Source organism: Zootoca vivipara, chromosome 16, assembly GCF_963506605.1.
Source record: "Zootoca vivipara chromosome 16, rZooViv1.1, whole genome shotgun sequence".
Classification (NCBI taxonomy): Eukaryota; Metazoa; Chordata; class Lepidosauria; order Squamata; family Lacertidae; genus Zootoca; species Zootoca vivipara.
In genome coordinates this window covers 21,356,895-21,384,873 of record NC_083291.1, presented here as the reverse complement: position 1 = coordinate 21,384,873, position 27,979 = coordinate 21,356,895, and the positions used below count along the sequence as shown (strand labels likewise).

General features: G+C 45.9%; 2 protein-coding genes across 3 annotated transcripts in view; one reads left to right on the top strand and one right to left on the bottom strand.

The window, feature by feature from the left end:
* Positions 1–6,574, top strand: part of TNKS (tankyrase) — a 75,456-nt gene extending 68,882 nt beyond the window's left edge. For both annotated transcript variants that reach the window (XM_035140372.2, XM_035140373.2), the window contains one exon: positions 160–6,574. In XM_035140372.2, the coding sequence (XP_034996263.1) occupies positions 160–246 (87 nt within the window). In that variant the 3' untranslated portion in view covers positions 247–6,574. The remainder of the gene's footprint in view (positions 1–159) is intronic.
* Positions 5,118–27,979, bottom strand: DUSP4 (dual specificity phosphatase 4). The gene is made up of 4 exons (XM_035097269.2): positions 27,355–27,979; positions 19,345–19,481; positions 15,878–16,097; positions 5,118–13,366 (listed from the first exon to the last, which is right to left on the bottom strand). The coding sequence occupies exons 1-4, from the start codon at positions 27,728–27,730 to the stop codon at positions 12,981–12,983; spliced, it is 1,119 nt and encodes a 372-aa protein (XP_034953160.1). The 5' UTR covers positions 27,731–27,979; the 3' UTR covers positions 5,118–12,980.

Below are 27,979 nucleotides of genomic sequence, written 5' to 3'. Positions count from 1 at the left end.
ATTAATTATTATTATTTTATTAATAATTTATTTATTAGCATAATAGGGAGGGGTGGAATAAGGGAGGGAATCAACATGAAAGTGGGCTGAAATGTGATTTCTTTCTGAACCTCTGAAATGTAGTTTATTTTTTATTTGTATTTATCTTCTCGTTCTTAGGCTTACCCCGAGTATCTGATTACATACCAAATTGTAAAGCCAGATACTCCCTCACAGACAGCAACGGCCGCAGAGCAGAAGACCTAGTAAATGCTGTTTTGGTGAAACAAATCAGATGACTTTAATAACTTGCGGACTGGATGGATGACAAAAGTTTCAAAACATCAACGTTTTATGAAATGCTTGTCACCATGGAACTAAGTTGTATGTGTTTTATAAAGCATTGCTCTATAAACAGATGTGAGTAACGGAGACGTACTCAATTGCTACTATTCCTTTTGAGGAAATGTTTACAAAGGTTTGCCTTTTAACAACATATCTCAGGCTCACTTTCCCTGCAGTTGCCATGTGTGTGACGACATCATTGCTTCAATCTGGGTGTTTGGGAACATTATTTAACAAGCAGGGCTAGGTCAAGACCATATTTTTAAAAATAATTTCTGATGCCACTGCTCTGGTTGTGTGATGTGTGCATAGCTTGTATTGAACCCATGCCGCCTTCTCAGAGTTGGTTGTCTTTTTGAAAAGTCCTTAGCTGGCTATTTATTTTACTCCCCACCCCCACCCCCACCCCCCGCACTGTGTTACGGAAATGAGCCAGGCCCTTCTTGAGGATATTTTTGCACAAAGTCAAATTGACTAAAATCAATGAACAATGCAATAGGAATTTCTTGTCCAGGAAGGTGTTGGAGATCTAGTTCTTTGGTCTGGGATTCTTTTTGCACTTTTTATGAACTCTTCTTTTTTTATGTTACTCGAAGCGTAGTTTCAGGGTAGAAACCCGTCCTTTTGACCCTCTTGAGTTCCTCTTTCGACAAGAGGAGTTCATACTAGTATTCATGTAGCAACCTCATTTTAAAAACGCCCCTGTCTTTAAAATGTATGAGTTACTTTGCTAGGATGAACACAAACGGATAAATCTGTCCAAGAGAAAAAAAAATCTTTCCCACACAGGGGCTGTGAGAAAGTGAAAATTGTCCTTAAGCTTACAACGAGAAGAAATTCTAAACTGTTACATTGAGGACAGTCTCAGTCATGTGCTGTATCAGCAACTGTCTTCTGACGTGCAAATTGTGTTTTTTTAAAACACCAGTTGATCAAGTAGTGTATTTGCATTTATCTAATCCCAGAAGCCTGACAGTTATTTTCTCTCCATTAAATTTGTCCCCATAAATCTTGTTTGTATGTGAAGAAGCCTCTTTGTGACCACCTGTCTATTTTCAGAGGTCTAGCCACAAAAGTTTTCCAAGAGAAGCAACTTTTTTTTTTTAACAATGCAAAATAGCTTTAGGGGGGAAAGGAAGAAGTTGAAAATTAAGTAGCAATAGAGGTTTATAAATAGGATATGTAACAGAGGGATTACAGTGTTTGTTGTAGAAATATAACCGTGTAAAATCTTTAGTCTGAGGAGGTCAACAGCCAAAGAAGGTTTAATTCCTCAAATTACAGTTCTTCCATTAAAGGTTTTTATTATTATTATTCCTTTAGAGTGACAACAGCAGACTGTTGCAATTATTTTACAACATATACTGGCATCTGCTTGGAAATGGTGGCAAAAATATATTACCTGCTGACACAGCAAGCACAAGAACAAAACCCAAAAAACCTTTTGGAAAAAAATGTCTTTGCCAATAATAATCATGTAGACTTTGACATTGGTCAAGATCAGTACTTGATTCAGGCTGGCGAAATGACTTCTAATATTAAGGGAGACCAGATGAAACAAGCTTTGACAACTGTGAACCTTTCCTTTTGCTTCTGTTGTTCATGGCCACTTAAGTCTCGCTGGGTCTGTTGGCTTACAATGTAGGACTTTGAAGGCCAAAGCTGACCAAAATAGTTTTTCTTTTAATTAAGAAGGCGTGTTGGGACTTCACTGTTAGAATTCTGATTACCATTCATGTTGGAATTTATGTTTTTAAGCATAGCTGGGGGGATATGGCAACTGCATTGCAAGCTAAAAGGCTTTTCCACCAGCTTCACGTAGTTGTTAATCGTAACCCAGCCATACTTCATAGTTCAGTTAAATGGTTAACTTGGATGTGGAAGTTCAGTGTTCCTTTCTCTTGGGAGAGAGAAATCCTGTTTCTGTGGTTGTCTTTCTCCTCCAGTGTGCTAGTTCAACTAATGGATGTTTTAGATTTCATCTTGAGTCCTAACAGCCAGATTCTCAAACTATGGCCCCAATATTTTAAACTGCCCGTGTTTTGTAACTGATGTTTTGTGCAAAGTAAAAGGTGCTGTACGAGGAATTCCATTTGCAGTGGCTTTTGTCTTGTTAGTTACGTGATTCTGTTAACCCTTTCTTGGTCGGACCTTGAAAAATACGCATTGCATGTTTGCTCAAGTCTTCAGAGATATCAAAGCCTAAGATGGATAGTCTTAGAAAAATGAAATGCACACCTGGTGTTTACTGTCCTTCAGAATAACATGATAGCCACCTTTCTCTCATGCAGGAGCTGGTATTGCCCCAGAGAACTCACAAACCGGATTCTTATTTCAGAATAAATTCCATAATAATTATTTCAGTACGACTTCTTTCTTGCTCTGGGGAGAAGCGCGCCCCTGCCTTCCAACTGTGAAGTCGAAGTAACAAGAGTTGTGTTATCTTTAAATAAATGCGGTATCTCCTTGGCCATTGGGTTAAAAATAAAATTAAAAAAGCCATTCCCTACAGGATCGATCAAGAAGATGCTAGAAACATTGTACAATTTATTAGTTTCATCCTGCCTTTTGAACAAGGGATTACTAGTCCATGAGAGAGAGGGCTGACTCCCTGGGTTGAGAGACCCCAGAATTTAGTTAACAGGCCTCAATCACAGCATTATAGAAACACAACAGATCCCTAACAGATGTACTTGTATGATGCATGTCTTAGCAAATGAGACATTTGCCATATTGCATTCTACATTTTTTTTAGTATATAGCTGCAGATGTAAATGTGTGACGAAGCTCATGGTGATTATTTTGGGATGCCCAAGTCACACCATTTCTGCGATTGGTATGTTGCTGCTACAGCAGCAAGGTTAATTTGTTTGCCGAAAATGGGAGAAATGCAAGAAACAAAAAATTATTTGCAGAATTTGCCTTTTTTAATGTCACGTTGAATACTTGGTAGAAAAGAGATGTATAAATCTACACCATTAAAAAAATGTTTTCAGTGAACTCTCTAAGAATAGCTCTCTAAGAATGGCAAGTCCCTCTTTTCTGCCTAAATTGTCTGGGCCTCATGATCTTGGGGCAAAACATGAATATTCCACGAGCTATGATTTGAACTCCTGAAGTGGTGAGGATGTGTATGTATTTTTTGTTTGCTTTAAACCAGGCATAGGAGACTCTGATTTTGAAAGACGCGACAGTGCTGCTGGAAACTGTACTGTGCTGTTTCCAACTCTAAATTGTGCCTCTCCCCAGCTGCTGTAAGTCCAACAGCAGGAATAAAGCAACATGTGCCTCTCTTGTAGGGGTTGTGTTTTTTATTACGGATCCACAGGGCAGTTTAGAGCAATGGAATGACCCAAAAAGAAGGATGCAATAAAATCCTACTTTAAAGCAAAAGAAGAAGGGTAGATCAGTTACTGGATCTTCCTTATACAGGCGACTCCCCACTTACACAGGGGTTACATTCTGGGGCCCAATTGCGCATAAGTGAAATTGCATGAAGTGGGCAGCACCCTCTAAACACCCTTTAAATGCCCTCTCTGCTGCTGTCTCTTCAATCCAGGCAAAATACTGTACCCAAAAAATATCCACAACTAGAATTGAAGCTCTGGGGCTGGCAAGAGGCTGGAGGATGCAAGGGAAAGCCTCTACTGCTGTTGTGCTACCCTGCACATCAGCTGTTAGCCGGGGAGGCTGAGCAGCGTAAACAAAGGCCCACTATGCCTCCAGTCTCTTCAGGGCTTCCTCTGCTTTCACTGATGTCCTCTTCAGGCTCCCAGGAGAGTCTCCTTGCGAGCCACGAGGTCTCTCCTGCTCACTCCCATTATTTCCAGGTTTGAATTGAATTATTTAATTAATTGACTTAATTAAGGAGCCTGGGTAGCTCAGTTGCTTAGAGTGTGGTGCTGATAGCGCCAAGGTTGCAGGTTCGATCCCCATATGGGACAGCTGTATATTCCTGCATTCCAGGGGGTTGGAATAGAAGATCCTCGGTGTCCCTTCCATCTCTAGAATTCTAGAATTGTATTTAATTATTACCCAGCGCCGCACGTATACAGGGCCGTGCACAAGTAGGACACGCATTAAGTGGTGGGATGCCTGTATGTGTTCCAGCCCTTAAGAGAATGGCAGGAGAATCTGCTAGCAGGGCTACCATTAGGCGGAGGAGGTTTTGGCGTACCACTTAAAGGATCGCAAATCATCAGCTAGTCAATATTTTGACCACCGTGGAGGGGGAGGCTGTTGAATTTTTGGCCTCGCACATCAAAGTGTCTGCCAGGATACTGAATTACAGCCCATCACGGCGGGGGGGGGGGGGGGGGACTTGGGATGCTGTTTTCAGTGCTGTTAATATGCTTAATTTAGAAGTATACTTGGCAGCATTTTAATAATGTATTAAATAACGACTGGAAAAAATTAAAATGCCATGTTTGTGTGCCTGATGGATAACCACAATAGGCACGAGCAGAGCAACAGTGCTGTGGTTGGAGTTGATTACACATGCATTGCAAAGCATAAAATAGAGCTGATTGGTTCCCTTAATTCACATTTACAGCGGCCTTCTCAGCATGGCCAGAGGCTGCAGTCAGGTTCTGTCACATGGAAGCCTTGTATTTGAATGCGAGAGCTGTATCCATGGGCGCTGAAGTTCGTATTGCAAGCAAAATAGCTGTGAGTGCTGTGAGAGATGCCTGCCCTTAGCTGCTCCCCAGACGATGGTGTGTCGGCTGCTGTGAATGTGAAGAGAGCCAGTGAAATTGGTGGCTGAAGACTGCTGCATTTTGTGCTGCGTTCGCTTGCAGCCATCCTCATCTTGAAGCTGGTCTCAAATGTTAAAACGTCCATATGAATATGAGCTCTTAATGTTTCCACCCACCGTACATCTGATTATTGTGAATATCAATACCACTTCTGGTGCTTTCTGACACTCCCAAGTATAAATCTCCCATTCCCAGCTGGCTTCATGCATGCAAGAGGAACTAGATTTGTAGTTATTGCTGCAACACCCAATGTCAGTGACTGAAGCCTTCAAATGTTCTCTTAAGGAATTCTCCTAAAGGTGGGTTCCTCGCATATGTAGAAATGGCTCCCCAGGATTGTACCCAATAGGAGCAAGGCTACATGTATTCTGTGATTCTTCAGTAGCACTGAGAAAAGTCGCAGGATAGTATGGGGTGTAGGACTCCTGCTAACCTCACCTGCACCAAAACACAGTTTTCTGGTGCTTTATAGTGTGGGGGCAATTAGTCTGCTGAAATCAGAGTTAATTTCCAGAAATTAAGGCTTGGACTTCAGTATCCTTCATAGCTCCTTGCTAATCCCTAATACAAAGGTAGAACAAATAATGGAAAATTGTAGAACTGCATAAAACACATGGGAAATAAGATCATGCATATTTGCTTAGTACATAATTTAGACAAGCTGCAGAAACTGGATGCAGAATTTTAGTTTATTTTAGAATGGAATCTCACCCAGGTTTCCACCGTGTCTGCTTAGAGGTTTTGTGAAGCACAGAGTTGGGGTTTTTTCATATTAATAAAAAGGAATGCTTTTATTGGAGGAAAATGTGGCTGTGATCACAGAGGATGGTAATATTTTCACCTTGACTTCCTTCCATGGTCCTTGTGGTTTGTGGCTGTGAAGGTGGAAAAAGAAGACTAATTATGCATCAAAGTTGAAATGTGTCTATGGCGGTGAATACTCATTCGTGTTTGTAGCTTACTGATCGACCAGAAGGTAGATTTGTGTGTGTGCTGGTTCAGTTCAAAGTATTGGTTTGGTAAAGGGTTTAAAAGCTTGTCTGTTACAATGCAATCTCAACTTCCCCCCCTTTTTTGCAATTGGCAACTTTGCAGTAGCCATCAACCTGTGTATGCAACCCTCCTAACAATTTTAACACCTAGTTATTTCCATAGGCACTACCAACTACTAGCTTTGCATTTAAAACAAAAACAAAAAAACCTTGTATAACTTGCTTGCATTGCTAGCCTTGTGTTCTTAATACCTGTTGGCCATAGAAGAACATATGAAATCCCAAAATGGCCTTTCATTGTTTGTGACCTGGAACTGGGATGTTTATTCCCCGCCCCCCTCTTGCTAAAAAGAGGATATTAGAGTCTCTTAACTTAACCAATGTGATGGAATTTTGCATAAAGCCAATGTAACAACTTAGATATTACTGTGCTTTAACTTAATGTCTGACCTATAAGTACTTGTGACAGATTAAGATTCAATAAACACACTTTTTTAAAAACACTTTTTTGGTGGCTTTTATCATGGGTGGGGAGGCACCAAAGGTTGTACCACTTTCTTCAATTGCTTACTCCAAAGGCTGGTTGTTGCCAAAGCTGTGTGTACCCCTCTATTCTTTCCACATTGCCGCAAAGTGTGGCATTGGATGCACAAGCTCACTCCATTTCTTTTAAACTTTCTGGTTCTTACAGCTTATTCTACAGCGTGAACAACGCTTTCTGTAATCTCGGAAGACAGGAAGAGATAAATCTGTAAGAGGCTAGTGGAAGGGTTTGTCTCGTGTGGCTCCTTGCCTCTCCCTAGGACTAGCAATTAAAAAAGAAAAGAAAGAAAGAATAAAGCAGTAAAATATTGCAGGGGGAATTGCTGATATAACAATGCAGTCATCCAACTTCAAGGATCTTTAATCTGCAATAGTGACTGTGAGGGAATTAGGACAGGTGCAGTTATTTTTTAGTGAAAATAACATTTGCAGTAAAGCCGTTATCTAAAAGGTACAGGAGTTCTGAAGCCGATAGGGTTGTTCCACCCCGTTGTACAGTTTAGTCCAGGCATCCCCAAACTTTGGCCCTCCAGATGTTTTGGACTACAATTCCCATCTTCCCCGACCTCTGGTCCTGTTAGCTAGGGATCATGGAAGTTGTAGACCAAAACATCTGGAGGGCCGCAGTTTGAGGATGCCTGGTTTTCCTGACACTCAAATGGCATTCTGCAGTGTAACTTAGCTTTTTACTATCTGGGTAAATTCTATTTGTATTTATACATTAAGTGCAGGGGAAAAAATGCAGGGGCCTTTTGTTTTATGGTGCAAATTTTTACACCTCTCCACTTTAGCCTCATTTCGTCCCCCTTAAACTGTGTTCCAGTGTAGGCTAGGGTTCATTGATAAAATGAGGAATAGCAAATTCCATTCAAATAAACCAGCTTGTTCACTATTGCCATTTCCCCTCTCCAATACCATACCCAAGCAGGACCAAAAAGCTTCTTATTACTTTGTATGAAAGGAAACCATTACTGAAAATTTATTTCGCATGATCATTGTCAGACAATAAATTAAACACTTGATAACCTAAAACACACACACACGCACATGCATTTTAGACAGCCTATACATAAAAATATAAGAGGTGGGAGTTTGAGCTATTGCACTGGTGGGAGGTGTATCAAAAGCTCATTCATAAAGGTGAGTGGACTAAGCCACCTGCCTTCAAGGAGGCATCTTTGCTTCCTATCCTTTGGCCATGGAGAGAACAACAAACTAAACAGTGCCTGTGCAAGCAGCATAACCAGGAGACATGGGTGTAAGTCTGATTTAAAGCGTTGGGACTGAAAATTGAAGACTTCAATGTAATCATTCCATACTTAGATGAGCTGAGAAGAAAGGGCACAGGCCAATTTGCTTCCTCGCTTAAGGCTTGCTTGCAAGGGTACACACGTGGTTGGGGGCTGTAAATTGGCTTTTGCATTTGGGGTGAAGCAGCAATAGTAGCAGAACGTACGATGTGGGGAACTAAGGGAAGCCCAGCAGGTTTTATTTGAGCCGTCACACAATTTGCAGGGGAGCATTTACACCCCTTCCTAAAGGTACAGGGGCCCCTGACCATCAGGTCCAGTCGTGTCCGACTCTGGGGTTGCGGCGCTCATCTCGCTCTATAGGCCGAGGGAGCCGGCGTACAGCTTCCAGGTCATGTGGCCAGCATGACAAAGCTACTTCTGGCGAACCAGAGCAGCGCACAGAAACGTACCTTCCCGCTGGAGCGGTACCTATTTACCGTACTTGCACTTTGATGTGCTTTCGAACTGCTAGGTGGGCAGGAGCTGGGACCGAGCAACGGGAGCTCACCCCGTTGCAGGGATTCGAACTGCCGACCTTCTGATCAGCAAGCCCTAGACTCTGTGGTTTAACCCACAGCGCTAAATCCCATTGAAAATAAAAAGCCATTTCCCCTCACCCCACCCCATTTTGTCACGGTCTGGTCGACGGGCGGTTGAAGCCCTGACTGAGGACGTCAGGACCAGAGGCAAGATGGTGATGTAGAAGCAGGAACAGGTGCAGGGCTGATGGTCCAGCAGCAGGCAGTCGCAGGGTCAAGGAGCAAGGCGGACAAAGGTCTGGGAGTCGAGAAACAAGGCGTCAGCAAGGCAAAGGTCCCAGGGTTGAGGATCAAGGTGTCGGCAAGGCAAGGGTCCAAGGAGCGAGAGGCCAGAGGCAACCAGGCAGGGGTAGCGTTGCTATGGCCAAGAGCTGAAGGGAAATGCTGAGCTTTTATCCCTCCCAGCTCCTGCCACCAGGTGCAGTGAGGTATCAAGTGGCCTCACCTGAGTGACCACTCCTTGCTTCTCCAGCACAAGCTGAGGCAGGCCCCAGTCCTGCAAAGCACTACAGGCCCCAGAGCCTGACTCCTGCCCATACTCCTGACACATTTTAAGCAACAGATTGGCATTGTACATGGTGGTGTACTTTGAAGAGAGTGGACGCCTAGCAAGGAGCAGAAAACATGGATCACGGTAGCTTCTTCCTATGCCTCCATTTCTTCTGTGACAACCACAAGAGGGTCTGCCATCACCTCCTCCTCCTCTGACTGGACTTTGGTCTTATGAACAAGAACACAGTCACACAATTCCAGAGCCCTGTGCACTGGGACTGAAGTTAACTTTGTCTCTCTCCTCTTTGGTCTGCTATAGGGTATAGAAAGTGAGCTTTCTGCCAGGCTTGTGCAAAAGGGAAGCAGCAGCAGATTCTTTCAGAGCACCCCTAGGGAGTGTGTTTCTTGGGAGGCCGCCTTGTTTGATGGCCTCCCGACACTCAAGTGGTCAAGGGCAGCAGCTGGCTACCTCACCTGAAGCAACAAAACAGCTACGGATCCAGCCTACTTCCGGTTGCCGCCTCTCTGGAATACAGAGGCGGCTGCTTTTTAGGTGATGTGGTAGTACAACAAACGCCCCATACTGTACAGTGGTACCTCTACTTACGAATTTAATGCGTTCCAAACGCACATTTGTAAGTCGAAAAAATTTGTAAGTCGAATCCCATAGGAATGCATTGGGAGAAAAAAATCGTAAGTCGAAGCAACCCTATCTAAAAATGTGTAAGTAGAAAAAACCCTATCTAAACTGCATCCAAGATGGCGGACGGAGCTCCATTCGTAAGTAGAAACATTCATAAGTAGTTATTTGTAAGTAGAGGTACCACTGTACTAGATTTCCCATTGAAAGAAAAAATGGTGAAATTGAAGTTGCGGCAAGGAAAAGAAGAAGCGGTTCGGGAAATGAAAACAGAAATAGGATATTTGAAGGGAGGTGTGGAGAGAAGGAAGAAGTAGGGTGATGTTTATCAACCAGCAGAAATAAATGACTTAACTGCAAGTATTACTGAAGGCCTTTGTGCAGTTGAAACTGATCAGGAGCAGGTTCCGGACTGACGAAAAGAAGCACTCTTGTACACAATGCTGGAGCCACGACTGAGTGACGGGTCAAACTGAGTCCCCATGTTTAGGGAACAGGTATGACGAGGACAAAGAAGGGCTGGTCTGAATCCTTACGACCCACTTCAGAGAATCCCAATGAACACAGCTGACCCTCGATTAAGCCGTGCTTCCTACCTTTTACACCCTGCAGTATACAAGTTTGGTGAAGTTCAGCCTTAGGGTAATAAATTGACATATTTGACATGTTTCTTTGTTTGATTAGTAGCTTAGGGCAGTGTTTCCCAAGCTTGGGTCTTGCGCTGTTTCTGGACTACAATTCCCATCATCTCCGACCACTGGTCCTGCTAGCTAGGTATGATGGGAGTTGTAGTTCAACATCAGCTGGCGACCCAAGCTTGGAAAACACTGGCTTAGTGCCCCCTCCACAATGCCTGTTGATATGGACACTACGAAGTGGCAGAGTTATTGGTGAGACACGGGGCATCTGTCAACGTCGCAGATCCTTTGTCCTATGCCAGGGTTCCTCAAACTCGGCCCACCAGATGTTTTTGGCCTACAACTCCCATGATCCCTAGCTAGCAGGACCAGTGGTCAGGGGTGATGGGAATTGTAGTCTCAAAGCATCTGGAGGGCAGACTTTGAGGAAGCCTGTCCTATGCCCTTTTAAAATGTGGGTTTTTTGGGGGGGGGTTGTTGGATTGTTTTTATTTTGATTATGGATTTCGTGGCTTTATGTTTTGATTTTATTCTGTAAACCGCCCGAGACCTGCGGGCATAGGGTGATATATAAATTCAATAAATAAACCATCATCGTTATCATCTGTGGAAGTTCCCACCAGTACATGAAGCAGCAGCAACCGGAAAATATGAAATCTGCAAGCTCCTTTTAAAAGCATGCAACTTATATTTTTTTTAGAATTTTGAAGATGTGAGAAAGAGCTGATTAACAGCAGGGCTTTATGTTTTTTTAAAATGGGGATCGGCTTCTGCATCCAGCCCAACAACGAGTTCTGGAATTGCTTACCAGTTGTGACATTTTGTTCGTTCTAATAAAATTTCAAAATCCAACTGGATTTTGACATTTCCGACTGCAATTTTCTTCTACCAAATAGCCTCAAACCCGGTAGAGCATGAGAAACTTAATCTGAGGGTTGTGGGTTCGAGCCCCACATTGAGCAAGGTTCCTGCACTGCCGGGGTACTAGATGACCCTCATGGACTCTTCCAACTCTTGATTCTTTGCCCTAGGCATTTTCACTGCATGATATTCCTTCACTACCATGTGGTCAGATATAGAAGTAAGTTCCTTGCTATTTTATCCAATTGAACCAACACACCCACACTGTTCTTTTGCCCCACTTAACAAAATAGTGCCTCAATAATTGAAGTTGCAGCATGCAAACCTCAGTGACAAATCTGCAGCTCTCCAGATGCTGGATTCCCATCGGTCCCAGCCAGCATGCCTAATGGTCAGGGGTGATGGGAGCCACAAAGTCCTATCCCCCCCTTTACCCTACCTGATGCATGCCAGTGGATGCACTGTGTTTGTGAATATTTTATTTCATTTTTCTGTTGGAAGCTGCCCAGAGTGGCTGGGGAAACCCAGCCAGATGGACGGGGTATAAATAAATAATAATAATAATAATTATTCCATATTTGTCTGCACCCCACAGAAGGTAAACATCGAGAAATCCGAAAGCCAAAGAGTCAACGTGAAGTTCCCTTTTTATTGTCGGGCATCTTACTCTGCCTACCCCTCCAAGAGGTGGTCTTCCTCTGCATCTTTACTGTAGGGCTACTCTGACGCGCACAAGTATTGCTTAATTTTGGTGCTGCTTACGTGTAGCAGATCACAATATAGCTGATTAGAATGTTTCGCTTCTAGACATTGCTTTTTAAAAAATGCATTAGGAATTTTTTCCAGGGTACAGATTTCAGGTTGGGGGGACCCTAGATGCTGGTGAAACCAATATTGGATTGGGGCATGCAGTACCCAGGGAGAAGAGGCTACGTAAGCTAGCGGAGCCATCACCAAGCTGGCACTCTCCTGGTGTTGCTGAACTACAACTCCCATCATCCCTGACTATCGGCCATATTGGCTGGGGATGATGGGGGAGTGCAGTCCAACATCTGGTAGCTTATTGCCAAGGCTGGTAGCTTATTCCTCTCTAGAACCACAGAGAGCGGTCCATATAAACAGGATGCCCAAAATCCAAAGCAGGGGTTAAGAGTCATTTTCCTTCCAATGTATGCAGAAAGGGCACTGCTTATGCAAGGAACCAAGTGCCAACTGTGAGGAAATTCCACACTGAATATGGCGGGCGGGGTGTTCCGATTCCAGCTCTACACCAACATTTCCTAAACAAGTGTGTTTGTTACGCTTGGTCAGAAAACAAGCCATTTTCGATCCGATTCTTTTTACACGGAGCTGCTTCTGTGGAACCCAAGAACGGCTTCGTGAGGTAATACTCCCGCTTCAAAACCACCCTGGGTTTCATAATTAATAAAATATTATTATTATTATTTAATAGCAGCAACCAAAAACCAGGCACTTTGAGAAGCTGTGGCCTCAAACCCCATGCTTTAGGCCTCATATACGCACCAGGAACCAGCTGGGGAAATGCACTAAGAGGAACATTGGCAAAACAGTGAACTCCCTCCTCCTGTCGTGTGTCCCTCTCACTCTTCCCCACACACCAGAACGTGACAATTTCACAATTTCAAACATTTTTATATATTATATATATATATTAAAAAATGAGGTAAGTCATCTTGCCACAAAAAGACATGCTCCAGCATCCTCCCTCGCCCCACCCGAATATTCCAGCTGCAAGGATAGCTATTATTGCTCTGTCTCTGGGTGGACTCTGATTGGCTGCTGGGTGGGCAGAGTACGTTATTGCCATTATCAGTGGCCAATGGGGCTGCCCGGCTTTCTGTCCTTGGGTCACCCCCCGGGCGCAACCCACAGAGGCCTCCTCTAGCAAGTGGGAGAAGTGGTGATGGGGCTGTGGAGGTAAGGGAGGCTGCCGGCAGTGGAGTGCACAGCCACCGAGACCGGGAAACTGAAGACAAACTGGGAGGTGGGTGTGGAAGAGCTCTTCCCCCTTTCCCTCAGCGTCCCCGATGGGCTAGCGGCCTCAGCGGCACACGACGTAGCCAGAACCTGGGACTCGAACTGGAGGAGCTGTCCCATGAAGCTGAAGTTGGGGGAGATGATACTCCGGCGTTGCTTGACAAACTCGAAGGCTTCCTCGAGTTTCACCCGCTTCTTCATGATCAGGTAGGCCAGGCAGATGGTCGCCGATCGGGAAATGCCTGCTTGGCAGTGCACTAGGACACGGCCGTGGCAGGCCTTCACGGAGTCTGGGGGTAGCAGAGCAGAAGGGTCAGCACATGGAGGAAGCAATGTCAACAGGCAAGAATCTTTCTACAGACAGGACTGTGCAAGGATTTTTAAAGGATAGTTCATGGGAGGGCTCTAAAAAGTGTGATTGATACCTGGTCGCCCGTCTGAAGCCAGGGAAAATATCGAGTAAGATGGTCTTTTTAATAAGGAACGCGGAAAATTTATAACTTATCCTAAAGACCATTGCAAACAGTTAAAATCATTAGGACTGGAATATCACTTGTAGTTTAATGGTAAATTTTGGATACATTGGAGGGAGAAAAGATTTGGATTATGATAAAAGATGCAGGAGGGAATTATTAAAAATAGGACCCACAAAGGGGAGGAGGGAAGTCCAAGAGATTCCTTGGAATCTTGTTTTTATGTTGGGTGTTGGATATGTGACTGTTAAATTTTAATCTGAAAAACCAAATAAATTTAGAAAGATGGTCAGCAGTTAGGTAGGGATAGAGTTGCTGTATTTTGTAGAGCAAAAAAGAGGATGCTATGATGACTCTCACTTTAAATACCCCTACCATATACAGGCTATTGAATCTGTGATATATTGTTTAAAAGGGGCAGGAGAAGGGGAAAGTAAGCCTTCAGCCACCAGTTATATCTACGTCTCATCCAGAAAGCACAGCCAGAGGTATTTTGGCAATTTTTAAAAAATCCACCTGGATAAAATTTTTACCCCTGAAAAAGAGGACGTGTCCTGGCACAAATTGCAGAATTCAGCTTTTGTTTTTCGAGTGCATGAGGAAGGGTTTCTGTTTAATGTGGACCATGTAGCTGGACACACACACTGGAGCAAATGCGTATATTGCAGGAACTAATGGAGAAGATCTTCCTCCATTCTACCACTGCCAGAACAGCAGGGAAGGCAACCAGGGTGAGGTGGGGGCAGAGAAAGAGAGAAAATTGAGTTTAGAGCAGCGTTTCTCAACCGCTGTTCCGCGGCACACTAGTGTGCCGCGAGACGCTGGCTGGTGTGCCGCGACGTGCGGCGACGAGAAGGGCGATTTGCATTGTCATGTGCCTGGCGGCCGCCAATAACCAACATTGACCCGCCGGAAAGGAAGCCGGCCGGGTCCCGACGCGGAGCGAGCGCAGCTCTCAACAGCCACCACCACGGGAGGGTGGTTTTAGACAAACTTAAAGAAGTTGGCTGGATGAGCTCAACCTGAAACTTGCTGAGCAAAGGATTGTGCTGGCAGAGAAATCAGCGGCTTGTGAAACCTTATTACAGGAGATTGCAACCAACACAGCAATCGGCAAGTGTTTCTTACAGTCATAATTATATAGTCAATATAGGGCGGCACAGAGTTAAATTTTTTAACTTTTTTAATGGTGGTGTGCCTCGTGATTTTTTTCATGGAACAAGTGTGCCTTGGCCCAAAAAAGGTTGAGAAACACTGGTTTAGAGGTGTATGTGCAAGTGGAGAGAAAGTGGGGGGGGGAATTCTTCTCTGTCTCCAATTTTAATCTAAACCAGGGAAGAACTCTTTGGGCCATAATGCACACCTCGCCTTTACCATTAAGATCCACCTGAAATCGTATTTCCAAACCAGGAAATACAAATTTCAGCTACGTCACTAATTATTACGTATTTATATATTGTTGTTACTATTTTAAACATATGCATATACCATTTAATGGCGTACAGACATTGAAGCAGTGCACGCAATAAAAACCAGAATAAAACACAGGAATATAAGCTCTAGAAACAATACAAATATTCATACATGGAAGGAACAGATAATGGGAACAAAATAAAAAAAATCCTTCAGTATCACCTTAAAGACCAACTAAGTTTTTATTTTGGTATGAGCTTTCGTGTGCATGCATTCTGAAGAAGTGTGCATGCACACGAAAGCTCATACCAAAATAAAAACTTAGTTGGTCTTTAAGGTGATACTGAAGGAATTTTTTTATTTTGCTTCGACTCAGACCAACACGGCTACCTACCTGTAACTAGATAATGGGAAGAGAGTTTGTTTTTTCTTTGCACCAAGGCAGAATTGTGCCCAAACCAACTTCTATCGATTTCACTTTTTTAAAAAAAGAAAGAGTTGGGGGTGGTTGGGGGGCGGGGAAGGGAGCGGATGTGGCCCAGAGGCAAAGTTTGACTTCAGAAGTTCTTAGGCAGCCAAAGGAAAAAGAGGCCTACTGTTTCCTCAAATGCCTTAAAAAGGAAGATCAGAAAGGAATTGGGCCTAACAGCTCTTCACCATAAGCCAATAAAAGTATGAACTTAGACTGGGTCTATAAAATGGGCAGGTGTTTGGCAAGGAGCAGAGGCAGGAGGCTTTGTGATCCCTCAAGTGGACCACAAAACATGGCTTGAGGCCTGCTCAGATTTTCCTCTACAGTAGTTCACTCGAGTAGCTAGAGACCTGAACATTTGCTCCACCATTTGGAGCTTCGATTTTGAAGCCTGTGTCCCACCATCTCTGCCTCACCCACCCAGCCTGCCGAGATAAACGCACCTATGTATTCAATCGCTTCCATGAACCAGGAGCTGATGTCCGTTTTGTGGTTGTCTTCCACCGGGATGCATTTGTATTGAAAATGTCCTTCAAAGTGGTTTGGGCAGTCCGAGGAAACGTTCAACAAGGCGGTGATCCTCAGGGCGTCCAGCATGTCTCTCCGGGCGGCGTGATGCGCGCTGCCAAGGAAGAGGAATGGAAGGATTTCCACTGGGCCACCCTGCTCTCCAGGAGGGGAAGCAAGAAAGGAGAAAAGAGAGGAATCACTATGACAGGAAAAGGAACCGGCAGAGATGTGTAATGCTCACAGGATTCATGCGCTTCACAATGCCAGTGACATTACTGGACTGACAACAGGGACAAACTGTCCCCATTCACAATTATCTAGTGATTCTCTCTCTCTCTTTTTATAATATATTTATTGATTTTTTCAACAAACAACATAAAAACAGAACAAGAAAAAACACAATACATACATACACAGAATATCCACATTACAACAAAAACAAAAATATTTCCAATCAATCTTATAGCACATATCTCTGTCGACCTCCTCCATTCCCTCCCTACTACGTTGTTCTATATATCACTTCATTAATACTGTCCAAATCTTGATTCCAAACTTTTTAAATGATTATTTAAACCTAACTCTTAATACCTATCTATACAATAAATATTTTATACTTATCTTAAAATATAAATCTATTCTAATTAAATATTAAAAATTCAATACCATAATAGCACTTTTCTAACTCTTAATCCACAATACACTTAACTAACATTCTTCTACAACCTCCTTTTGCTTCCAGATCTGTAGCTAAATACTGCTAATCTTACAATTCTTCTCTAGATAAACTTTAAATTTCTTCCAATCTTCTTCCACCGATTCTTCCCCCTGGTCCCGAATTATCTAGTGATTCTCAGTCGTCACCAGAGAATCACAATAGCATTACGTTTGAAGCTTTCTGATCTTAAAGCTGTGGGACTCCCGCTTCCCCCCTCAAACCTGTGGAGGGCAAGGTTTGAAATGGAATTCGCTATACCATGTGGTGTTGCATATTCTGTAGGCTTAAGGTGACAGAGCAAAAACACAAAACAAAAAGGGTGCAGCAGGAATACCACTCTGAATTGCATTTAGTGATGCAATTTAGCTTGCTGAGTAATGGTGAGCACACAATTTCTAATCAGGTCTCGGGCATCTGTCTCTCTTGAGAGCACATGCCTCTATCCCAAACAAGACTCTGTATCACTTGCCTGCAACAAGGTTAAATGGCTTTAGAGCCACTTAATACAGTTTTGCCAAGATATCCATTTTGAAACTTTTTAATACCCCTCTTCATTGAAAATCATAACTCTCTTAAGACAACCTAGCCCTTTTGAATCATGCAACTACACTTGCGGGTGCTTTGTTCATTTCCACAAAATTTTAGTCCCAGAAGGCATGGGAGATTCCACTCCAAGGATCTCCAGATGTTGTGAACTGCATTTTCCATCACCTGTCCTTGGCAAATGGGGATGCTAGCTAGAGCAGATGGCATGAGTAACCTACAATATCTGGAGGGTGTTGGCTAGACTATCCTTGCTCTACTCCTAAGCAACGGAAGGCCACCAAGTTCAAATCCCCACACCATTCACTCTTGAATTACGACTGTGTGTCAGCCAGCATGACAGTAACACCCACAAGTACGGTAATAACAACCACTATTGGCTGTCTCCCATGTTAGTCACCCTTGGGAGTTAGAAATTAATGGACATGACTAATTTGCCCTATTTTTCCGTCTATAAGACACCCCCATGTATAAGATGCCCCCTATTTTGGGGGACTCAGATTTAAGAAAATGTGGGAAGATGGCCCAGTGTATAAGACGCCTCATAATTTTGGACATTATTTTTAGGGGGGGGGAAGCATAGTCTTATATATGGACAAATACGGTAGGCTCCTTAATTATAGTGGGTCTACACCTACACTCCGGAGGGAAGGTAAACGGCATTTCCGTGTGCTGCTCTGGTTCGCCAGAAGCGGCTTAGTCATGCTGGCCAGATGACCCGGAAGCTGTCTGCGGACAAACGCCGGCTCCCTCGGCCTATAGAGCAAGATGAGCACGCAACCCTAGAGCATAGCTGCCAAGTCCGGGTCGTAAAGATCCGGGATCGGCAGCGCGCGCATGACCGGCAACTTCCGGTGGCGCTTCGCCCTTCTATGGGCATCAGAAAATGGCGGCGCCAGCGCCGGAAGTCGCTTCCGCGCATGACCGGAAACACGTAAAAGCGACTTCCGGCGCCGCCATTTTCTGATGCCCATAGAAGGGCGAAGTGCCACCGGAAGTCGCGTCACGCAACTTCCGGTCATGCACGGAAGCGACTTCCGGCGCCAGCGGCGCCATTTTCTGGTGCCCATAGAAGGGTAAAGCGGCACCAGAAAAATGGCCGCCGGGAAGAAGCGAATTTAAGGGAGAATGCCGGGATTTATCACCAAACGGGAGACCGCCAGGAAACAGTAAGAAAAAAGGGGTTTTCCCGGCGGATACGGGATACTTGGCAGCTATGCCCTAGAGTCGTCCACGACTGGACCTCACGGCCATGGGTACCTTTACCTTTTACGCCAAATATGAATTGGTTGGTTGGATGCAACCTTATGGCTCCATGGCCTGCTACCGGTAGACTAAAAGCCACTATATCCAAACATCTTCAATGTTCAGCAGACAACAACAGGTGCCCACCTTCTCCCAGCAAGGGAGATCTATATACTGTATGGACATTCTCCTTGCTGGATTGGAATACACACCTGCATTACTTTGACACCACCACATTAGAGTAGCATCATTTTACAAATAAGAATGGGGAGAACTAGTACGGCCACACACAACGTATAGTCACGTCCTGCTCGCTGGTTTCTCACTGGCATCCAATTGGCCACTGTGAAAACCGGGGGCCAGTCTGCATGGGCCTGATCCATGTTCTTATACAGTACAGTGGGGCCTCGCAAGACAAATTTAATTCGTTCTGCGAGTCAATCCGTTTTGCGAAAAATTCGTCTTGTGAATCGCGGTTTCCCATAGGAATGCATTGAATTATTTTTTTTGCCCATAGGAACGCATTAATTAAATTTCAATGCATTCCTATGGGAAACCGCGATTCGCAAGATGAATTTTTTGCAAAACAAATCCGTCTTGCGAGTCACCATCAGATCGCAAGACGCATTCGTCTTTTGAAAAATTCGTCTTGCAGGGCATTCGTCTTGAGAGGTACCACTGTACTATCCAAATTGGGCCAGGCCATATTCTCCAGGGTGCGGAGATCTTGTTTAAAGTGCAAAAACAGACCTCCGTTGTTTTAAGGACAAACAGGTTGCCTTTGATTCTTACGGATAATACACCGACTGAGGAGACTGAATTCATATTGCCAATTCAGACAAGGGTCTCTGACAAGAGGGAGGGTTTAAACGGCAATAAGCCCCGGAAACCAACCTGGTCGTGTTGTGGTGTCCCACAGGAGTTGCAGCTGTGCTCAAGGTACTCTGCAGTCGCCACAATGGACGCAGCAGTAGGAGATTTTGTCTTTGTACAGAATTCCGGATATTCCGAGTGAAATCTCTCATAGCCACCTGAAAGATAAGCAACATCACAGTGTTAAGAGTGTTGGACCTGGGAGATCAGGGTTCAAACCCCAAATCGGTCATGAAGCTCACTGGGTGACCTTGTGCCAATCACAGCCTCTTGATCTACCTCGCGGGGTCGTTGTAGGGATTAACTGAGGGGAGCGGGGTGAGCCATGTACATCTTGGAGAAAAAGAAGGGCTATAAATGCAATAAATAAGCTCTTCTGCTTACCTGCTTAAGAAAGCAGGAGAAGATGGAGATATCAGTTGCCAGAAATCTCCATGCGGTTGCAATGGGACCCACGGCAGTTGCAAAACGCGCCTGGTGCCTGGCTAATTTCTAACAATGAATGCAACGTTGCATTTTCAAATATTCTCTAAGCTCTATTTTCTATGGATGACTTCATAGTTTCCTACCAACCAGGCTGCTTATCACTGAGGTCTCCAATGCTATCCATCTTTTAACAAAAAGCGCTGCTTTCTCTGCATCACAGGTAACCTCTGCTGAGAGGCCCACAAATCCAGCTGCCAGGTGGCCAACAGCTCCTCTCTCCCCTCTGGGGACTGATCCTGCTACATTTAAAAGGGCCTGGTCTAAGGTGGCAGTGGTTCGACTGGGCGTGCTTCCATTATGTTTTACGTTTTCCGAGCACAATTCAAAGTGTTGGTGCTGACCTTTAAAATCCTAAACGGCCTCGGCCCAGTATACCTGAAGGAGCGTCTCCACCCCCATCGTTCAGCACGGACACTGAGGTCCAGCGCCGAGGGCCTTCTAGCGGTTCCCTCACTGCGAGAAGTGAGGTTACAGGGAACCAGACAGAGGGCCTTCTTGGTAGTGGTGCCCGCCCTGTGGAATGCCCTCCCATCAGATGTCAAAGAGATAAACAACTACATGACATTTAGAAGACATCTGAAGGCAGCCCTGTTTAGGGAAGCATTTAATGCCTGATGTTTTAATGTATTTTTATTCTTTTGTTGGAAGCCACCCAGACTGGCGCAAAGTCTGTGGATCCATAAGTGTGCTGATGTCAGCTGGCATCAGTCGCTGTGATGTTCGGGCAGAAGAAAGCTTTTGAAGCTCCCAAATGATCGACCAGGAGGGAAAGAACATGCCAGTTGGCCGTGTGTCTCTGCCAGGGTCCTACTTGCGAGTAAGAGTATTATCCTAAACCGCATACCAAGAAAGTGCGGTTTGACAGCAGCCAAAAGACTGATATCGAATCATTGGAGATAATACTATGGCCTCCTTTGATCAATGGATAGAAGATACGATAACTCTCTCAACATACGAACAAGATTGCTTTTAGATGCAGATGGTGAATGGATAAATATAATGATATTTGGAATGCATTTATAAAAATTATCATGACTTGTGAATAATTTTACATTCCTTGGACTAGTCCTACTACTTATATACCCATTTACCATATTGTTATCAGTTGCAAGCATGTTTCCCCCCCCTTCATTTTATTTCTCCACTGAATTATTAAATAAAATATAAAAGGGCACTAGGAGAAGGGGACGACAGAGGACGAGATGGTTGGACAGTGTTCTCGAAGCTACCAACATGAGTTTGACCAAACTGCGGCAGGCAGTGGAAGACAGGAGTGCCTGGCATGCTTTGGTCCATGGGGTCACGAAGAGTCGGACACGACTAAATGACTAAACAACAACATAAAAGGGGGGCGGGGAGAATGATTCTCCAAGGGTGATCTAACCAGGTACTATACCAGGCACCCCCAAACTCGGCCCACCAGCTGTTTTGGGACTACAACTCCCATCATCCCTGGCTAACAGGACCACTGGTCAGGGATGATGGGAATTGTAGTCCCAAAACAGCTGGAGGGCCGAGTTTGAGGGTGCCTGGACTAAACATACAAAGGACTGCATGACTGGAAACAGAAGTACTTTGTGTGACTGCTGAACTGGCTAACCAACTGACAAACAAAATCCACCAGCCTGAGTAAGGAAGATTTATTCAGTAAGATGTTCAACAGACACTATTTGTTCCATTTACTACTCTTGGGTTTTGTTTTGTTTTAAAAAAACCAAGCCCTTTAACTTCTTGGGCAGATATAAACAGGGTTGAGTGTACTGTTGCATACTTAAAAGATCAAATTCTGTACCCAGGCAAGCTGAACGAATTTCAGTGTCCTGCATAAATTATGTGAACTGCGCAAATTTGAACATTACTGTATTTCCAATGTGGTTAGTCCCAGCCCACATGATGCAAAGTTTCTGAAGAAAACACTCAAAACTTTTATTCAAGCACCTCTCTAGTTTCTAATATTTTAAACTGGGTGGCAACCATATTTTTTTAAAAATAAAAATCTCGGTTGATTCTTGGTTTATTCTCAGCTTCAAAATGTACAACAGCATTTAAGATTGGGACCCGCCACTACAGCATCATTGCCAAACGACAGATAATGATAGCTGAACAAGCTAAAATACATTCCTGGCGATGTGTATCAAATTTTTAAAGACTCATTTAATTAATTACCTGCTTGGGTTGAGAGCACACTCAGTTTAAACTTTATACCGCTGGGAAGCATGCATAGTGCGGAGGCAGGCCTCTGTGTGCTGCTGGTAATATAAATTAGTCTGAAATATTTGGGGATTTTCAAACCACTCTCCACTTGATCTATCCCAGATCTGGCCTTATCAACACCCAAAACATTTTAATCACACTTGCGTACGATTGTTGCAACCACAAGCTTTTCCATTATTTTTCACTCATTCATGGCAGTGTCACAATTTTCCAGCAATCGCCGGCACATGGTACACTCTGTAAGACTTTGTTTCCTACTGAGTCAAAGGAAAGACAAGACAGGAATTCCATGGAGCTTTAGAGCAATAGCCCATCTCAGCTGATTCACGGGTTAAGTGACAAATCCGTCGCTCTAGGACACCAAAACGTAAACAGCGATCTGGATGATCGCCCGAGATTTGCACACTGGTCACTTGGCTGATCAAATATTGTCCGTTGATTATTACTTGACAGTCAAATATCCAAAGGAGCCATCATGCTTGAAAAATTAATCTGCAGCCAACTCCGCACAAATGCCTTTCAAAGCTGACTTTTGTGTGTTTGTCTCTGTATAATACGACTTATTTCTATTTTTACATCTTTCCCTAATTTTGTAACTCTAGTTTGACCATAATTTTTAAGGGTAAAAGCAAAAGGCAAACTGAATAAGCGAATCATTCACAGAAACAGTCCCTAACATCGCTAAAAACAGTGATAATTCATTGTATTTGTTGGAATGTCTATTGTTTCGCAGGCAAGTTTGTTTTTGCACTTAGCCTCTGTACCAAACCAATTAGGGCTGCCAGTGGGGAATCTGTGAACACAACAGCAGCTTTAAAGTCTCCCACCAGCAAAGTCTCAGAGCCCCCCTCCCCACCAACTTCCCCCTTGGTGATAGGTGATTATCTTTTTCTCCTTTGAAAAGGAAGGTAAAGGGACCCCTGACCATTAGGTCCAGTTGTGACCGACTCTGGGGTTGTGGCGCTCATCTCCAGTGCTGTCTCAAGCACATCGGGCACCCTGGCGCGGCGATCGCTTCGGCGCCCCCGCCCCGCCCCGTTTCTTGCCGCGGCTGGTGGGCAGGCGCAGGGCGCAGCGCGGTGCCCCCCTACCGGGCCGGCGCCCTACGCCACCCTAGAGCCGGCCCTGCTCATCTCGCGTTATTGGCCGAGGGAGCCAGCGTACAACTTCCAGGTCATGTGGCCACCATGACAAAGCCGCTTCTGGCGAACCAGAGCAGCACACGGAAACGCTGTTTACCTTCCCGCTGGATCCATATCTATTTATCTACTTGCACTTTGACATGCTTTTGAACTGCTAGGTTGGCAGGAGCTGGGACCGAGCAATGGGAGCTCACCCTGTCACGGGGATTCGAACTGCCGACCTTCTGATCGGCAAGCCCTAGGCTCTGTGGTTTAATCTACAGTGTCACCCGTGTCCCTCCTTTGAAAAGTACTTAGAGCTAAAAGAGGAAGTCGGAAGAGTGGCGTTCTTTCCCACTTCCTCTCTCTGTTCTTCCTGCTTTTCAAGACTCAAATTAAGCTACCAGATCTGATATTTACCAAGATCACTTGGAATTGCAAAGAGAGAAAGTTTATGTGTGTGAGCATGAGTTTTCCGGGAGAGGAGGGGAGATGATACAGAGGGAAGGGGAGAGGTGGTGCCCACAGCACTCACTCAAAATCCAAATGTGTCCTCGAGCCCAATTTAAATTGCAAAGGATCTTTTGTTGTTTGTTTGACCCAATCTCTTTGAGCAGGCAGTTACCAAATCTAGGACCCCCCACTAGCCCCCAGTATACACTGAGGCAGTCCTCAACACAGCAATTAAAACAACTGGCGAAAAAACACTAGACATCTAGGTGCTCAAGCAGGAAGCCCACTGATCCATTTTTAAATGCTAGGTGGCGCTGTGGGACCCAGGTGGCGCTGTGGGTTAAACCACAGTCTAGGGCTTGCTGATCAGAAGGTCGGCAGTTCGAATCCCTGCAATGGGCTGAGCTCCCGTTGCTCGGTCCCAGCTCCTGCCCACCTAGCAGTTTGAAAGCACATCAAAGTGCAAGTAGATCAGGGGTCCCCAGACTTACCGGGCTTCGGGCCGGTGCCCGCCGCGCCGACCGCGTGGCGGGCTGGAGGGCAGGGGAGTGCGCACGCAGTGGGCCGGAGGGCGGGGGAGTGCGCGCCCGTGCGCATGCGCACACGCACACGGTCGGAAAAAAAATCGCCGAAAATCGCTTGTGCGCATGCGTATGGGCCTCCCCCGACCCGGAAGTGCATCGGAAATGACCTCTTCTGGGTCGGGAGAGGCCCATACGCATGCGCACAAAGGATTTTCAGCGATTGTTTGCCGATTTTTAAGATCATCGCTGCGCCGCGCGCTGTAAGAGCGGGCGGCGGCAGCCATCGCGGGCCGGATTGGGAGGCCAACTGGGCCGCATCCGGCCCGGGGGCCGTAGTTTGGGGACCCTGAAGTAGATAAATAGGGACCGCTCCGGCGGGAAGGTAAACGGCGTTTCCGTGCGCTGCTCTGGTTCGCCAGAAGCAGCTTTGTCATGCTGGCCACATGACCCGGAAGCTGTCTGCGGACAAACGCCGGCTCCCTCGGCCTATAGAGCGAGATGAGCGCTGCAACCTCAGAGTCGGACACGACTGGATCTGATGGTCAGGGGCCCCTTTACCTTTACCTAAAATACAAAACAGAAAAGCAGCTTGCCTCTTCAGCAGTAAATGTCAATGCAGTGAAAGCCCCGAAAGAAACCAATAATCTGGATATATGGCATCATAGTCTTAAATCGCAATCTTTTTTTTCCATGTATTTTTATTCATTTTCAAATTATTATGGAACCACAGAGACAGGTAAACAAGAGCAAAAGTTCAGTAACATCTCTAAGTAAAAGCATTGCATACCAAACCCAAACATATTAAATAGCAACACTCAATCAAAAATCATGACAACCATATTTCTCTAGATGTCATGCGGCAAGACACATGTAAATCTAAAACTAAACTATATGAAATAAAATCCCGTCATACTGAATAGAAATTATGTGGATCTCCCTGTCCCATAGACCTGTCTTACGTTCTATGTTTTCTGCAACAACTAAATTCTAGAAATATTTAGACCAGGCAAACTTCGTCCCTCCAGATGTTTTGAGACTACAATTCCCATCATCCCTGACCACTGGTCCTGTTAGCTAGGGATGATGGGAATTGTAGTTCCAAAACATCTGGAGGGCCGCAATTTGGGGATGCCTGATTTAGACCATAAGGCTATAGTCAGAATTTTTTCAAGCATCATAGGGTAGGCAGAAAGGAAGAAGATACTGCTTGTTCTTCGCAGACTGCCAGAGCAGCAAACTACTGGCTTAAAATCACAACCAAGTATTTGTTTATTTTTGAGCCAACCTCACTCTCAAAAGTGACTTGAAACACACCAGAGACCGGCCATAGCTCCTACCTTTCTAGGAAATACCTGTGCCCAAGGCCTGAGAATGCCCTGCCACAATACTCGGCTGAATGGACCACACTGTATCTGACTCAGACCAGATCAGGGATAGGCACTAGGAGGCCAAAACACACCAGCCTCCCAGCATAGCTCCTGCCTGCAAATCCATCTTAGTCCCCAAAGCATGTCGCATGTGACTAAGCAGCAGAGGTCCCCAAGGCAGGACACACAGGCAACTGGGAGGGAGCAGCTGAGATGCCCCAAGGGGAGAAGATTAGCTGGTCCCTAGGGCTGCCTCTGCTGTAGGGAGAGGAGGCAAAAGACTCATCAGCCATAGACAGCCTATGCTATCTATGGATGCTTCTCAGCCCTTGTGGAATTCAAAACACGGTCTCCGTTTAAAGGTTAGGCCCTGACCATGGTACCCTGTTTCTCCAAAAAATAATACATAGCCATAAAATAAGCCGTAGCAGGATTTTTAAGCATTCAAGGAATATAAGCCATACCCCGAAAATAAGACATAGTGATATGCGCAGCAGCAATGCCGGCCACGGCAGCAGGAGGAGGAAAAAAATAAGATTGTGTCTTATTTTCAGAAAACACGGTAACAGGTTATTATAATAATAACAACAATAATTTATTATTTATACCCCGCCCATCTGGCCGGGTCTCCCCAGCCACTGTGTTATAAACACAGCTTCGCACGTTTGCAAAATAAGAAAAACCCTCCGCTAGCTTGGAATGCTTCCTCTACAATACATCGTTCTCAGGAGCTGGTGCCACCAAAAGCAAATTTTCTACAGAAACTGGTGCAAATATTCTTCCAGGGCACATGGAAACATATACCCAGGCATGGCACTAACTAAGGCTGTGTGTTGCTTTGTTCCAATTTTTTTTTAAAAAAATCCTTGAGGATGCATTCCCAGGTCTGGAGAAGGGAAAGGCCCTTTCCGGGACAATAAAGCACGATCTTTCCACCCACCCAGAGCTTTTGCAGTTCAAAAGGTCAGCAGCAGCCTTCATGCACACACACACACACACACAGCCCAGATGACAGGTCAGATGGGCAGGAAACAATCTCCGGATACAATTCAGTCTACTGTTTCCAAAGACCACACCAGGAGGGCCCGCGAAAGAGACTCCCCCCACCCGCACTCCGTGTCTGGGACGTCACGGATGTGAAGGAGGTTGCAAGAGGGCGGTAATAACTCCCTCTTCTTTCTGAGTACTGCATAGTATATTTAAGAAGCACATTTAAGGGAGGGGGAAACAGGTGCGACACCCAACCGCCACGGGAGGGAAACCACCTCACGGTTACGGAGCCTGCCCTGGTAATGAATGGCACAGGCAGAGTGCACGGCGCTGCATACAGGACAGAATCAAGGCTGCCTCTTGCCGAAAGAAATCTCTTCCTACTAGGTGGAGCTGCCCGCAAAGGGAAGGGGTCGCCCGCGCAGTTTGGCGGCAAGGGAAGTGAGTAGGCGAGGGTTGGGGAGCCAATCTGAGCCCTACCTCCAATAACTTAACGAAAGAGTGTTGTTCCCGGGGTTCAAGCTAGGTCCACTCTCAGAGCTTGAAATGGGAGTCGCATGTGGTGGTAGACAAGCATTGCCCCAAGAGGCACTCTTGTCTGAACGCTGCACGGTCGGGAAACACGGGCGTCAGAGAGAAGTGCGCAGGCAGGGCTCAGCACGATTCACAGAATCGTAGAGTTGGAAGTGACCCCAAGGGTCATCTAGTCCGACCCCCTGCAATGCAGGAATCCTCACAGCCACCCCTAGGTGGTCTCGAACCACCAACTTTCTGGTTAACCCATTCTTGCGCGCCCTTGGCTGGGTCCGCGCAACTCCTTATCCCCCGAGCGGCGGGGGTTGAACCCCCGGAGGTCTTGGGCCGCCCCCCGCTCACCTTTCAGTAGGCAGATGTCGGCGTGCTGCGTGTCCCTGCGCAGCGCCCGCACCACCAGCGCCACGGTGCTGTCCTCCCGCAGCGCGTCCGCCCGCCCGCTGCGCTCGTCGTACACCACGACGGCCGAGTAGAGTCCCGAGCGGAGGCGGGCGCGCACCTCGTCGTCGGCCGGCAGGATCTGCTCCAGGCTGACGGAACCCTTGGCCCTGCGCCGGACGATGGTGTTGCAGCGCACGTTGAGCGCGCCGCGGATGTGGCCCGCGCTGTGCGCCAGGAAAGGCCTGCAGTCCAAGAGGAGGCACTTCCCCTGGCCGAAGCCCCCGCCGTGCAGGAGGCGCTGCAGCACGCCGCAGTCCATCTCGCGCAGCTCCGCCATGGCCGCCGGCGCCACGCAGGCTCCCTCTTCCTTCTGCTGCTCCCGCACCACCAAGGGCCACGGCCTTAGCGCGCTCCTCTTGCGCGCAGCACCGCCGCTGATAAGGAAGCGCAGCTGCTGCCGCTGGTGGTGGTGGTGGCGACGGCGGCGGTGCTGCCCGCGCGTCCTCCGGAGCGCGTGGGAGGGTCGCTTTTACTACCTCGCCCCGCCCTCTCGGCTCGGCTTTCCCTCTCCCCGCCGCCGGGCCCC

What these genes read in the sequence shown, in the direction of transcription:
- DUSP4 (XM_035097269.2), bottom strand. Translation starts at nt 27,730, where the DNA reads ATGGCGGAGCTGCGCGAGATGGACTGCGGCGTGCTGCAGCGCCTCCTG. An exon ending in GGACACCACAACACGACCAG is followed by an intron (nt 16,098 to 19,344) that starts GTTGGTTTCCGG and finishes CCTGGAGAGCAG; the next exon opens with GGTGGCCCAGTGGAAATCCT. An exon ending in GGAAGCGATTGAATACATAG is followed by an intron (nt 13,367 to 15,877) that starts GTGCGTTTATCT and finishes TGCTACCCCCAG; the next exon opens with ACTCCGTGAAGGCCTGCCAC.